The 15,323-nt window shown below is 44.1% G+C and overlaps 1 protein-coding gene across 3 annotated transcripts in view; it reads left to right on the forward strand.

The window, feature by feature from the left end:
- DHCR7 (7-dehydrocholesterol reductase) overlaps nucleotides 1-15,323 on the forward strand; it is a 36,116-nt gene that overhangs the window by 6,665 nt on the left and 14,128 nt on the right. For all 3 annotated transcript variants that reach the window (XM_063437364.1, XM_063437363.1, XM_063437362.1), the window contains exon 2: nucleotides 14,943-15,043. In XM_063437364.1, the coding sequence (XP_063293434.1) occupies nucleotides 14,949-15,043 (95 nt within the window). In that variant the 5' untranslated portion in view covers nucleotides 14,943-14,948. The remainder of the gene's footprint in view (nucleotides 1-14,942; nucleotides 15,044-15,323) is intronic.

The following is a 15,323-nucleotide window of genomic DNA, read 5'->3' on the forward strand; positions in this document are numbered from 1 at the left end:
GTACGTGTAAGGCACTTTTATAGATTAATCTTGTTACATCTTCCTGGCTGTCAATCAGACAACTGGTCCTGTTACTTCCTGGTTTGGTTAGCTCAGGCAGCAATTGCCCAGAGCACCTGTCTTACAAAGACTTCTCAGTGAGCTGCATTGGAAGTCTGTGATTGGACAGCCACAGAAAGTCTGGGTGGGGTTAGAAGGGGAGGGCTTACAAAGGCTGCAAACAAGACATCTGCAGCCTTTTCAAGCTGTGTTTAGATTCCCCCAATGAAAAATGCATAATTAAATGCTTGTATGATTTCATTGGGTGTATGTCTGATAAGCAGTACATTTTAGTTAAAAAAAATTTATTTAGGCGGTGGAGTGTCTCCTAACAGAACACTCCAAACACAAAAAAAAACACTTCAGCCCAGTATTGTAGTTCTGGGGCCATGGTGTCATGGTACTCTCCTGGGGCAAGTAGTCATATTGTGTGAAAACAGGATAGAAACCTTTGAGCATATTAAGGTAATTAATAATGTTCAAACTCAAAGCATTTTTCAGACAAAGAAAGAGTGTTTAATCCATGGAAAATACTTCCAGTGGAGATAGTAAAAGCAAAGACTGTGAGAGAATTGTAGAATGTGTTGAACTTTTAAGTCTCGACTAAGAACTATTTACATTTACAATATTCTCATTTAATAAAGAAAGACACTATGGGCCTTTTGGTACTAAGCTGTCATTAACCTCTACGCTTCTCAAAAATGAATAAAAATAAGAGGTAGAATTGATCCTCTAAATTGTTCTTCCTAGAACTTCCCGTTATCGTCTCATGATTACAACAATCAGTTTTGAAGCCAGCGATTTCTAAGATTAGTGGCCAAGCCTTCTAGTGATAGAAAAAAATAAAGCAGGACAGTTTTCAATAAAGGTTTAAATTCCGTGGAATTGAATTTAATAGAAGCAGAGGGAACGCCAATGGGAATTTGTAGGGAGAAAGGATTAAATGGAGATAGATGGGCACCGTATAGATAACACAAAGGATCGGAGCTGCCAAGCCAAGGGTGTACCACCATTAAAACCAGTCTGTCTAGTTAGTCACCTTAGAATGAGAAGGTGTGGGTGGGATGTACAATGAATGAGTCAATTTAACCAGCGTATATGATCAGCTCCATTATAGAGTATAGATCTATCCGGGGAGTGTACTGAATGCAGGTAATTGGATTACACATAGTATTCAATTAATAAATCAAGCAGTTGGGATCATCCACCCGTGTGGCATTCAAACAATTATCTCTGAAAGGATGGCTTCGTCACTAAAACCAAAGTCATTTACTCAAGTGAGAATTGTTGGGAATTTTGAGCGAATTTCACATTTTAAATAAAAATAGCCAAATTAGAAGCATTGCTAACTTAGCAATTTTTTTACAATTAAACTATTTTGGCCATACATTTGAAATTCACTTGAATTAGCGACCATTATTTTAGTACGCCTCCTATAAAGCGCTTGTAGCTAATTTATAGAACTACACACATTATTTCAATCAGGTCTGTCTTTTGATTTGTAGAGTGAATACGATCCTTACTGTTTCTGCAATTTTTTACCTCTTATGCTATAAACGAGCATTCTATTCACCTTACCTGCTGCGCTACTGCTTTGTTTGCCATATATCAGATGATCTGAAATAATAATTTACAAATCGGGTTCTTCTTTTGTCGCTATCAGTGAATTGCTGTTAAGTCTTTAATTTTTCCTTTGAATTTTTGGATCCTAAATGCCTACATTTAGTATTTAGTAATGGTGTATTTTAGATCTCAGATTTGTCTTAACCCCCTGCTTTTAATATCGCTGCTCATTTTCTTTAACCCTCCCGAAATATCAGCCGTGTTACACATTTACAGATACATTTTGAAAATGAAGGATATCCCGCTTTCAATATTTATGGTTTCTGCAAATTCACATGACTGCAGTGCAGACCCACAACCCATCCGTTGCCCAATAAACACACAACACCTGTATAATGGATAAGTGCAACGGCCACAGCTTTATTGAACATTTTGACCAGCATTAAACCAACTGTCAGCTGATGTGGTGATTCATCCATCAGACAGATCTCACATCCTTTTTCCAGAGTCCAAAGCAGCCTGCCTTCCGCCTTCAGCCCAAGCATGCTGCGACTCCCCAATCCGACTTGGCACTTGCCTTCCCATGCGCTGGCCAGGTATTCCGCTGTGACAAAACAGAGACAACCAGACACAAAGAAAAAACACCACCACCACCGCCACTTTTCTACCAACAGTAACCATCCTAGGGAGGGAGGGTGGGAAAGCTCCTGTTAGATCTCTTCCTACCTGCTGAGTGGCCAGGGGCCCACCCCCAGATTCCCTTATACACCAGTTCCCTTCTCGCTACATATGTATCTATCCCCTTTAATCCATCCCCCCTCCCTGGGCAGCAGTCATGTCTTTCCCTTCCTTATTCAGTCCAGGGAAACCTGGGTTTGCTAGGACTTGAAATTGCCTGAATTTTCTCCAGACCCGACCTTTAGTTTTATTGGGGGCAACAAGGGTTTACACAAACCTGAAATCGGGTCAGACACACATTATCTATATATTGCGTGTTGTTTCAGAGCTCACCCTTCAATCACACTGTAGCTGCCCCTTTAAATGTAGTGTATTGTGGGGGATGTTTAGCCCTCCTTATATTTGAAAGCTACTATCTCTTTAGTGCTGTCTATGCCAATATTATTAGTAAATATTAACTCTAAGAAAAAGAATGCTGAGCTAGTCACAGGCTAAAAGCTGTATAAAGCAGTAATGGGTAGCCTTCAGGCAGCTATTAGAGAAACTGGCTTTGTAGGACTTCTTAATGAGAGGAATTAACCCAGTGAGTTCTGAATCTGGGCTACAGTAGGGGGTTGGTGTAACACTTCTTGTGTTGGTCTATAGTCATGTGCCCAAATGTTGTGTAACATCAGTGAATTAGATATGTTGTAATAGTCAGCAACATGCCCCCTTCCTCTAGTGTAATGTCACCCAGAAGAATGGCCAGAGGGGGGCGCTATGGGACCCTGTATCCTGACCAGATCACGTACCAAACACAGGCCTTAATTAACCATTAGCCAATGGCATAAATATATATACTGTGCATTCTTCATCTGTAAAGTGTCAGTCTCTGAAATCCACTGTATACACGAACTGGTCTATATTAATAGCAACAATGCCATATTTTCATGACGGCTCTGATGTAATGACTGGGTATCATACTATATGAATGGGGTTTATGCCAGACTGCTAGTCAGCAGGGATAGTATAGATTCTGAAATAACCGTGTTTTTTTAATTAACCCTTGCCAACGCCCACATCCTGCTTGTGTAAGTATTGTAACCACAGCCTTTTCGTGACATGCAGACACGGAATGTCTTGTATAACCGCGTCTGTCAGTGTGCTCTAGTAAGGGAGAGAGGTGAAGTTAATGCAGTTATTATTATTATTGCCATTTATATAGCGCCAACAGATTCTGTAGCGCTTAACAATATTATGAGAGGGGAAATTTTGTTATTAAAGCATTTGATTGTTACATGCATGTAGTGTTATACAGAGGTCAGCGGAACAAATCGTATATCACACAGCTTATTACAAGTTTCAAATTCCAAATTTATTTTGCCTTGGTAGAGTGGGTTGTGTTTTCCCTCTCGTTGCTGTGCATAGGGTAGCTTCGGGCTTAGCCGTTATTGATAGATGTATGTGTATATTGCTGCCTTTCGTATGGAAATTTACCTTGTCTCTTTATTCGTGAACATCGGTGTAAACTGTAACAGAAACCGTTAAAGTTCGTTCCCCCGGGAGGCTATGTCGCCCGTCCCCTCCCACTCTCCCCCCCGGTCCCGTCAATGGGTGGGAGATGCGGGTCGTTATTCTGTCGGGGGTTGGCTACTGGCTACAGTCTTTTAGTTTGTGGATTTGTACATCATCCCCAGGTTAGTCCCTTGTCTGGCCACTCGGTTCCCCCGTGAATAGACAGAGAGTGGGGGAGAGCGCTCTGTCTGTGCCGCCCCGGGGCCGATCCTGAGGGCCCCCGCCCCCCGGTCCCATCCGCCTCCGCCAACCACCTCGTCCAGTGGTACCAGGTCTGATGGTATCGTTGAGCCTTGTCCGCCTCCACGAGGATAAGCTCCTCAATCTCTCGTATGTCTTCCACCCTTCGGATTCCAATCCCTAATGGAGGGGATTGTTTTCTTTTTCCAGTGGTTGGGTATGAGGCTGCGCGCTGCGTTAATCAGGTGTGGTAGCACCGTTTTTTTATATTGCGTGGGTGGCATTGAAGTGACGTATAGGAGATATGCCGCGGGTGTGAGTTCGATGTCGGCTTCCGTTATCTTGGTGATAGCTCTGTGGACCTGTTCCCAGAAGGGCTTAATGTTTTGGCATTTCCACCATATGTGGAATTGCGTGCCGAGCTCCCTCCCACATCTCCAGCATTCTGGGTCGCACTGGCAGCCTGCGGTGGAGAGCTTCTCAGGGGTCCTGTACCAATGAGTTATAGGGACACTATAGTCACCTGAACAACGTTAGCTTAATGAAGCAGTTTTGGTGTATAGAACATGCCCCTGCAGCCTGACTGCTCAATCCTCTGCCATTTAGGAGTTAAATCCCTTTGTTTATGAACCCTAGTCACACCTCCCTGCATGTGACTTGCACAGCCTTCCATAAACACTTCCTGTAAAGAGAGCCCTATTTAGGCTTTCCTTATTGCAAGTTCTGTTTATTTTATTTTTTTTCAATTCTTTATTTTTGTGGTGCGAGTAGCGTCAGATTGTTACAACGACATGTTATAAACATTACATCAAAACATTTCGAGTAGAAAATCCAGTAACCTGTTATAAGAAGTTGCACCGTTTTTTTTAAGGCAAATTGAAAAGGATTATGCATGCTGACATTACAATTATAACATTTGAGGAAGTTATACGCTGTTAACATATGAATTGTTAGGAACATATAAGGCATATATAGGTTGAGAATGGTCGACTCTACAAGCATATAAGTAGCACGGTGCTGATGTTACATGGTTTAAAAAGAAGGCAAAACATGGAAATAAAACAGCCTACCAAAATAAGCAGTAGGGAAAACAGTTGCTGTATCATATAATACGTGGCTTAGAAGCGTTTAAGGATTATTCCTTTGGTAATGTGCCGCTTTAAAAGCAGTTAAGGGGTATCTATGCTGATGTGGCCTGCCTGTAACTACATGTGAAAATGGTGCTAATAACGCGTGTTGAGAGTATATAAGCATAAGAGCATGGGTGGCCGTAGCTTCTGATTTAAGAACATTTAGGTGTGAAGTTTGCCGGTAGTGTGCGACTTTAAAATTGTATGCGGAGTACTTTTGTTGGTGCTACAAGGCTACTACAACATATAAGGGGTGCGTATGCTGCCAGTGTGTGATGTTTAAAACCTTGAATGAATGCGTATGCTAACATATAAGTCAGGAACTTTAAGGGCGGACAATAAGCACTATTAACCATTTACTACATGTATTGTGAAGTGAAGTGTCGCTCAGTAACCCCTGAGCGCAGGGGGGGGGGGTGGGGGAGCGGTTAAGGTGTTACAAATAACGGCATGGTGTGATCAGGAGCAAACAATTAAACTGAAGGGTTCAACGCCTAATTTAACAAGACATTTGTGTAACTTAACGCTGCGGTTTTCGGTCTGCGACTCTCTTGCCACCAAGCGTCCCCTGCGGTTTCAACCTGTATCAGTCCCAGCTCTGGTGGTAAACGGGGCTATCTTGGAAACGTCCCAAGTGTCCATGGTTTTCTTGATGCTTGTCTCAGGCTGTGCTATGCCCAGCTTTTGCAGGAAGGCTGCAGTCTCATCCGCCGAGGAGATAGTGTAGTTGCGGCTGTCCTTCTGTCAGGATCGGGTCAGGGATCCAACACGCAGAGTACAAAGAGTAGCTGATACGTATACCGGTCCTTAGAATGGCCGGACTAACGTATAACTACAATAGAATGGTCAGAGACAAGCCGAGGTCGAGGATAACAGAGGACAGGTAAGCGAGAGACAAGCCGGGTCAAGGATAACAGAAAGGCAGGAGAGTAAACAACAAAGCCGGGTCAGAACCAAAAGACAAGTGAATAATAAAGCACTGTGTGACTAGGCGGACTAGAACCACGACAGGGCAATGAGTGAATGAGAGAACCACCGTTAAGTATCCTGGCTAGGGAGAGGGGACACGTCTCCGGCGAGTCCTGATTCGTCTCCCGAGATTTGAGTGACAGGATGTTTCGGGTTAGCGTCATGACGTCTACCTCCGGTCCTTCTGTTATAAAAGGAAGTGACTCCCTCGCGGCCGGCGTTAGCAAGACCGAGTGAACCGCGGGAGACCGAGGAGACATGGCGTCCGGACGGATAACCTTCTAAGTCTCTACCTCTCTCAAAGGTAGAGACTCCAGGTACCCTGACAGTACCCCCCCCTCAGATACACCCACCGGGCGGAAGGAGCCGGGGCGAGATGGAAAGCGGGAGTGAAATGCCCTGCGAAGACGAGGAGCATGAACATCCTCTTGTGGTACCCAACTCCTCTCCTCAGGACCATATCCCTTCCAGTCAACTAAATATTGTACTCGTCCCCGGGAGACACGAGAATCAATAATGGAGTTAACCTCATATTCCTCCTGACCCTCCACCTGAACAGGGCGCGGAGGGGCGATTGTGGAGGAGAATCTGTTACAGATTAGAGGTTTCAACAATGACACGTGAAAGGAGTTCGGGATGCGTAAAGTAGCTGGAAGAGCTAGACGATATGCCACTGGGTTAATTCGAGTCAAGATCCTGTAGGGACCAATATAACGAGGAGCGAATTTCATGGAAGGAACTTTAAGACGAATATTCCTAGTGCTCAACCACACTCTATCGCCTGGAACAAAATTCGGAGCCGCCCTTCTACGTTTGTCAGCATGTTTCTTTACCAGTACAGAATTGTGTAGAAGAATCTGTCGAGTCTGATCCCACAACTTCCTCAAGTTGGCCACATGGACATCAACCGACGGCACTCCCTGGGAAGGAGAAACCGGGGGAAGAATGGATGGATGAAAGCCATAGTTCATGAAGAAGGGACTTGAATGCGTGGAGTCACAAACAAGATTGTTGTGCGCAAACTCTGCCCAAGGAATCAAACCGACCCAATCGTCCTGGTGTTCGGAAACAAAACAACGTAAGTATTGCTCAATCTTCTGGTTAGTTCGTTCAGCAGCTCCGTTAGACTGAGGATGATAGGCGGACGAAAAATTCAATTTGATGCCTAATTGAGAACAGAACGACCTCCAAAAACGTGAAACAAATTGGGAGCCTCTATCAGAAGTGATCTCAGAAGGAATCCCATGTAAACGAAAAATCTCTTTAGCAAAGACCTCCGCCAATTCAGGAGAAGTCGGGAGTTTAGGCAAAGGTACGAAATGTGCCATCTTGGTAAACCTATCGACTACGGTGAGGATAACAGTGTGTTTTTTAGAAACCGGCAGATCCACAATAAAGTCCATTGCCACACAGGACCAAGGTTTGTCAGGAATTTCCAGCGGTTGTAGAAGGCCACAAGGAAGCGTATGCGGTAGTTTGGTTTTAGTACAGACCACACAAACCCCGATAAAATCCTTAATATCCTTCCGTAACGACGGCCACCAGAAATCCTTGGAGATCAAAGAATACGTCTTGCGGACACCCGGATGACCAGCCACCTTACTCTCGTGAAGACACTGTAAGAGCTCCAATTGAAGTTCAGGAGGAACGAAAAGTCTGGAAACCGGAGTCAGTCTAGGTGCCAGATGCTGCAAGTTCCTTATCTGATCAAGTAGCGGGGAATGAACTTTGAGAGTAGTGTTAGCGATAATGTTACACTTGGGTACTATAGAGGACAAAACCGGCTCAGATACGGCAGCAGGTTCATATTGGCGAGATAAGGCGTCGGCTTTAGAATTCTTAGAACCTGGCCTATATGTGAGTACGTAGTTGAAGTGAGTGAGAAATATGGACCAACGAACCTGTCTAGATGATAGTCGTTTAGCCTCCCCAATATAGGATAAGTTTTTATGATCCGTCAAAATAGTAACAGGATGCAAAGTACCCTCCAATAAATGTCTCCACTCCTTCAAGGCCATTATAACCGCTAGTAGTTCCCTGTCACCAATGTCATATCTGCTTTCAGTACCGGACAATTTTTTGGAAAAGTATCCACAAGGATGTAATGGTTTATCTACACCCAACCTTTGGGACAGAACAGCACCTATACCTGTCTCAGAAGCGTCTACTTCGAGTAGGAAAGGTAGAGTAGTATCAGGGTGAACTAAAATTGGTGCGGAAGCAAACAGCTCTTTGAGTGTCTCAAAAGCCCGAAGAGCTTCAGTAGACCAATTCTTAGTCTCAGCCCCTTGTTTGGTCATGTTAGTGATAGGAGCAATGATAGAGGAGTATCCCTTAATGAAACGTCTGTAGTAATTAGAGAAACCAATGAATCTCTGGATAGCCTTGAGACCCTGAGGTAAAGGCCAGTCTAGTATGGATTGGAGCTTCTCCGGATCCATTTCAAACCCTTCCCCAGAAATCACATAACCAAGAAACGTAGTTTGGGATTGGTCAAAGCTGCATTTCTCTAGTTTGCAGTACAAGCCATGCTGAAGAAGTTTGTGTAAAACCCTCCTGACTTGCCTGTGGTGAGTCTCAATATCCCTGGAATGTATAAGAATATCATCAAGGTATACAATTACACAGTCATCTTGAAACTCCCTAAGAACCTCATTAATAAGGTCCTGAAATACTGCCGGAGCATTGCAGAGACCAAAAGGCATTACAGTATACTCATAGTGCCCATATCGAGTATTGAATGCAGTTTTCCACTCGTCACCGTCGTGGATTCTCACCAAATTATAAGCACCTCTAAGGTCTAACTTAGTGAAAATTTTAGAACTTTTTAATCGGTCAAAAAGCTCGGTGATCAAGGGAATCGGATAAACATTTCTGATGGTTATCTTGTTAAGACCTCGGTAGTCAATGCAAGGTCTTAAAGAACCATCCTTCTTTTTAACAAAAAAGAATCCAGCCCCAGCAGGAGAGGAGGATCTTCTAATGAACCCCTTGTCTAGGTTTTCACGAATATACTCTTCTAGAACTAAGTTTTCATTCGTGGACAAAGGATATACATGACCCCTGGGGGGCATGGTACCAGAAAGTAAATTAATTTTGCAATCAAAAGGCCTATGTGGTGGTAAGGTATCAGCCTTTCTTTTGTCAAATACTGCCTTTAAATCTTGATACAAGGACGGTATCTGTACTTTGGTAGAGTCAGTAGCGTTATTAAGTGGGTTGACACTACAAAGAGGTGACACTTTCTTTAAACAACTCTCTTGACAATTCTGGCCCCAAGAAACTATTTCCCCTGATCTCCAATCTATAACGGGGTTATGTTTCTTAAGCCAGGAGTATCCCAGGACTATGGGAACAGAAGGGGATGAAATGAGTAGTAGGGATATTTCCTCCTTGTGTAGAATACCAATAGTTAAGTAAAGAGGTGTGGTCTCCCGGGAAATCACAGGCTCAACTAAAGGTCTACCATCAATGGCTTCAACAGCCAAGGGTGTCTTCCTTAACTGGGATGGGATAGTGTGTTTGGTGAGAAACTTTTGGTCGATAAAACTCTCAGCAGCGCCGGAGTCTATCAATGCCATAGTTTCTAAAGTTCCCTTCTCCCAAGTTAAAGAGACCGGTAATAGGAGTCTAAGTTCTTTGTAGTTATGAGTAGAGGACAAAATCGAAACACCCAAGGTCTGTCCTCTAGAGAAACTTAGGTGCGAGCGTTTCCCGGACGGCTGGGACAGCTCAAACGTACATGACCTCTGAACCCACAATACATACACAGTCCCTCTCTTCTCCTGTACTGTCTCTCCTCCTCTGAGAGACGAGTAAGGCCTAACTGCATAGGTTCTGAAACCTGTGGATCTTTGGTTTCAGCAACTTGAAATGATGGTACTAGTCTAGAGAAAGATTTAGCGGTTCTATCTCGAGTATTCTGTCTCTCCCTTAGGCGTTCGTCAATACGGGAGATAAAGGAAATTAAGTCCTCCAGATTCTCGGGAAGTTCTCTTGTAGCTACCTCATCAAGTATTACATCAGATAATCCATTTAAGAATACGTCTATATAGGCCTGTTCATTCCATTTTACCTCTGCCGCCAAAGACCTGAACTCTAGTGCATAATCCACAAGTGTTTGGTTGTCTTGTCTAAGGCGCAACAGTAATCTGGCTGCATTGGCCTTCCTGCCAGGAGGGTCAAAAGTTCTTTTAAAAGCAGCTACAAAGGAATTATAGTTATAGACTAATGGATTATCATTCTCCCACAACGGATTCGCCCATCTCAGAGCTTTCTCAATGAGTAAGGTAATAATAAATCCCACCTTTGCCCTATCAGTAGGGTATGAACGGGGCTGTAGCTCGAAATGAATACTGATCTGGTTCAAAAAGCCACGACACCTCTCAGGGGAACCAGCATAACGTACAGGTGGGGTAACTCGGGAAGAAGCACCTACAGTAGCTACCTCTAACCCTGAACCCACAGAAGAAGCAGAAGTGTTACGCCTCTCCTCAGGTGGATTAATAGGGCGAGACAGCAGCGCCTGTAGTGCCAGAGCCATCTGATCCATCCTATGATCCATGGCGTCAAACCTAGGATCAGGAGAACCAAGCTGACAATTTGTACCTGCAGGATCCATGGCCCTGTCGTAATGTCAGGATCGGGTCAGGGATCCAACACGCAGAGTACAAAGAGTAGCTGATACGTATACCGGTCCTTAGAATGGCCGGACTAACGTATAACTACAATAGAATGGTCAGAGACAAGCCGAGGTCGAGGATAACAGAGGACAGGTAAGCGAGAGACAAGCCGGGTCAAGGATAACAGAAAGGCAGGAGAGTAAACAACAAAGCCGGGTCAGAACCAAAAGACAAGTGAATAATAAAGCACTGTGTGACTAGGCGGACTAGAACCACGACAGGGCAATGAGTGAATGAGAGAACCACCGTTAAGTATCCTGGCTAGGGAGAGGGGACACGCCTCCGGCGAGTCCTGATTCGTCTCCCGAGATTTGAGTGGCAGGATGTTTCGGGTTAGCGTCATGACGTCTACCTCCGGTCCTTCTGTTATAAAAGGAAGTGACTCCCTCGCGGCCGGCGTTAGCAAGACCGAGTGAACCGCGGGAGACCGAGGAGACATGGCGTCCGGACGGATAACCTTCTAAGTCTCTACCTCTCTCAAAGGTAGAGACTCCAGGTACCCTGACACCTTCGTAGCTATCAGTGTTCTTGAGGGTCCCCACTTGTAGGCTATTCCTGCTGATCTCAGTGCTTGCGTGACCCGTTGGAGGGTTCTTCTCCAAGTAAGAGTGGAGCGGCATAGATCCTGTAGGAAGTGAAGCTGCATTTCTTCAAAGAGGTAAGGTGCTTTGTTTCTGGTCTCTCGTTGGACCGCCATTTTGTCTCGGAGCATAAGGAAACGCACCATCACATCTCGAGGTACCCCTGTCGGGGCTCTGGCTGAGGTGGCTAGTCTATAGCAGCCATCTAATTGTATATTCTTGGCAGTTCGTTGTTGCAATAAGGCTGCGAGTAGGCGGCGTATGAAATGCGGCAGTTCTTGGTCATCTACCGATTCTGCAATGCCTCTAATTTTGAGGTTTGTGCGCCGTCTCGCGTCTTCCATCGCCTCTAGTTGAAGTTGGGTGGAATTTTGTGCGGTCTGAAGCTGCAGGAGCTGCTCTGCTTCGCTTGTTTGGCGTTGGGTTATGGCGGCAACAGACTCCTCTGTACCTCGCACTCTCTCCGTGATCATGGAGATGTCTTCCCTGATGATATCTAGGTCTGCATTAAAAAAAATTCTGATGTTATTCAGCAGGGCTTGGATATCGCCCTTGGTAGCTGGGGCCTGAGGGTCTCCCTGCAGTAAGGATACCTTTGGGCCCTCCGATCTCGGGATGTCCTCGTGGGCATCAAGGATTTCTTCGTCTGAGGAGGGGCTGGTCGAGTCCGCAGGCGACGCCATTTTGGGTCTAGGCTGCGGTTGCTGCAGCAGGTAGCAGATGCTTCTGGAGCCCTCCCCCGCGAGGGTTCTTTGTTTCTTCGTCTTTTTGCCCATCTTGGGTGTTGTTGGGCCCGGTTTGCGGTGGTGTGAGGGAGAGAAAATGCCGTTTAGCATGCGTTCGCCGTATTTGCAGCGGGAGCTAGTCCGACATGCGTCTGCTCCCTTCAGTGTCTCGTCCACGCCCCCGCAAGTTCTGTTTAATTAAGATTTTCTTATCCCCTGCTATGTTAATAGCTTGCTAGACCCTGCAAGAGCCTCCTGTATGTGATTAAAGTTCAGTTTAGAGATTGAGATACAATTATTTAAGGTAAATTACATCTGTTTGAAAGTGAAACCATTTTTTTTTTCCATGCAGGTTCTGTTAATCATAGCCAGGGGAGGTGTGGGTAGGGCTGCATAAACAGAAACAAAGTGATTTAACTCCTAAAATGACAGTGAATTGAGCAGTGAAATTGCAGGGGAATGCTGAGTCTATACAATAAAACTGCTTTATTTAGCTAAAGTAATTTAGGTGACTATAGTGTTCCTTTATCAATTTGTATCCTGATTCCTGATATTTTGTGCTGATCGAAGATTTATGTATGTTCACGAATACGTTTAGCCATTGGTCTTCCGTCAGGGAGAATCCCAGATCTCTCTCCCAATATCTAGTGTAGTATGGTAGTTGGTTACCGTTTCTGCCTGGGAGAATCATTTGGTACAGTATTGAGATGCAGTGTGCCGGTAGGGCATCTTGGTCGCACAGTGTTTCGTAAGCCGTCAGTTGCCGATTCTAGGTTTGGGATGGATTTTACGTATCTCGCCAGTTGGTGGTATCTGAACTGGGTCAGGAAACTCGAGGGGTCTGGGGCGGGTAGTTCCGCAAGGGGCGTCGGTCCCCCTTCTGTGCTTATGTGTTTTAGTCTGCACTGCCTCGGCAGGCCCAGGGCTGTCAGGAACTGCGGCGAGGCTGCCGGCCGAAATAGCGGGTTTCCTGCGATAGGGTGCAAGGGGGACACCTCCGGCGCCAAATACCCCCTCCGGGCCAACTTCCTCCAGGTTGACATTGTAGCTTTGATGGTCGGGTGGTCCCTTGGCACCATCCCCTCCACCCCCTTTGGCACCCACGGCAACGTTGCCAGGGGGGTCTTGGAGAAACTGTCCTCTATCGCCACCCAGAGCTTTCCCGGGGGAGCGTGGGTCCACTCCATGATCCTCTGTAGATGTACTGCGTAGCGGTATTTAGTCAGGTCCGGCAGACCCAGTCGAGAGGGGGAATTTAATTATAAATAGGACAATTTCAAGAAAACTTACAGGAACGATAGGTTGAAGAGGACCCTGCTCAAACAAGCTTACAGTCTATAGGAGGTGACTTATATTCGTTATTTTGCAACGTTATCCCATGTACAGTCTCTGTATAACCTTATTTTTATCACACGCCACAAAATATATCTTAACGTTGTTTATTTAATTAAAAACTGAACTTTACCCGTTGGCAGTGAGCGTACCAGATAACACTCCATTTCTTCAAGGGTACAAGTAAATTAGGGTCATTGAAAGATGTGAAGATAATGTGAATTGACATTCCATATAAGGCAAGGTTTTATTTTTTGTGGGGGTGTAAATATACAATTTTGAGATTAAATACAAAAATAAATGTAGTAGACAGAAACAGGCATAGATTAAAGAAAGGAGAAGATTAAAGGAGTCACTAAAGGTCAAAGGTTGAAAAGAAGGTTTAACGTTCACCTTCAGACAAATAAAGAATGAATCCTTGTACGGTGCTAGTAAAATCACCAGCTGGAGACGAGTTAGCATACCACTCTCAGCCGATCATTTTTGATCAAATTTGGATAGACTAATGTGGTTTATCACTTCTGGATAAGCTATGCTGCAGCAGAGAGACCGCTAGGCTGACGGCGAAATTATTTAACACAAAGCAAGGGTTACGGCGTCTAAATACGCGTTGCACCATAACCACTGAAATGAGCTGAAATAATATAATGATATGTAATCATACAATTATCTGTAAAGATACAATGAGCTGAAATAATATCATGATATGTAATAATACCATTATCTAATGATTTTATAAAATGTAATAATCCAATAAACTGTAATAATACAATAAGCTGCAATGATACAATGAGCTACAATGAGCTGCAATGATGCAATGAGCTGTACTACTAACGCAATAAGCTTCAATGATCTGCACTAATACAATAAGCTGCAATGATGCTATGAGCTGTACTAATACAATAAGCTGCAATGATGCAATGAGTTGTAATAATACAATAAGCTGCAATGATGCAATGAGCTGTACTAATACAATAAGCTGCAATGATGCAATGAGCTGTACTAATACAATAAGATGTAATGATGCAATGAGCTGTACTAATGCAATAAGCTGTAATGATGCAATGAGCTGTTCTAATGCAATAAGCTGCAATTATGCAATAAGCTGCAATTATGCAATGAGCTGTACTAATACAATAAGCTGTGATGATGCAATAAGCTGCAATGATGCAATGGGCTGTACTAATACAATAAGCTGCAATGAGCTGTACTAATACAATAAGCTGTTCTAATGCAATGAGCTGTACTAATACAATAAGCTGCAATGAGCTGTACTAATGCAATAAGCTGTGATTTAATGTAGGCAGGGCCCTTACTACCTGATTATAATTATGTCATATTAACTTATTGTACAGAGCTGCAGACAATGTCGGCGCTTTATTATTAATAATACAATGTGAGTGTCTTAGAGTGTTACCTAAAACTGTACAAATTATCCTGTATGGGTAAACAAACTGTGGCTCTATAAACTCACAGAAACCTTTACCATTTGTTCTGTTTGCTTTGCAGATAAATATGGGAGAACGCCGGAAGGGAAACTCCTCGAAAGCAGAACAAAAGAAAGCCAGTAACGGACAAAATGAGAATGTGGGCCAATGGGGCCGAGCATGGTGAGAGTTTATATGTCACTTTTATTCCGGGGCCTGGCGAGACATGAATAGCTTTAATATTAGGGACATTTTCACACCCTGACACCTTCAGGGTTTTTAACTAAAGTGAGAATTTCCTGGAATTCAAAGTAAATTTAAAGGGACACTATAGTCACCAGAACAACTACAGCTTATTGTATTTGTTCTGGTGAGTAAAATCATTACCTTCAGGCTTTTTGCTGTAAACGCTGTCTTTTCAGAGAAAATGCAGTGTTTACATTGCAGCGTAGTAATAACTCCA

The sequence above is a fragment of the Pelobates fuscus genome, chromosome 12 (genome assembly GCF_036172605.1).
Source record: "Pelobates fuscus isolate aPelFus1 chromosome 12, aPelFus1.pri, whole genome shotgun sequence".
NCBI classification, from domain to species: Eukaryota; Metazoa; Chordata; class Amphibia; order Anura; family Pelobatidae; genus Pelobates; species Pelobates fuscus.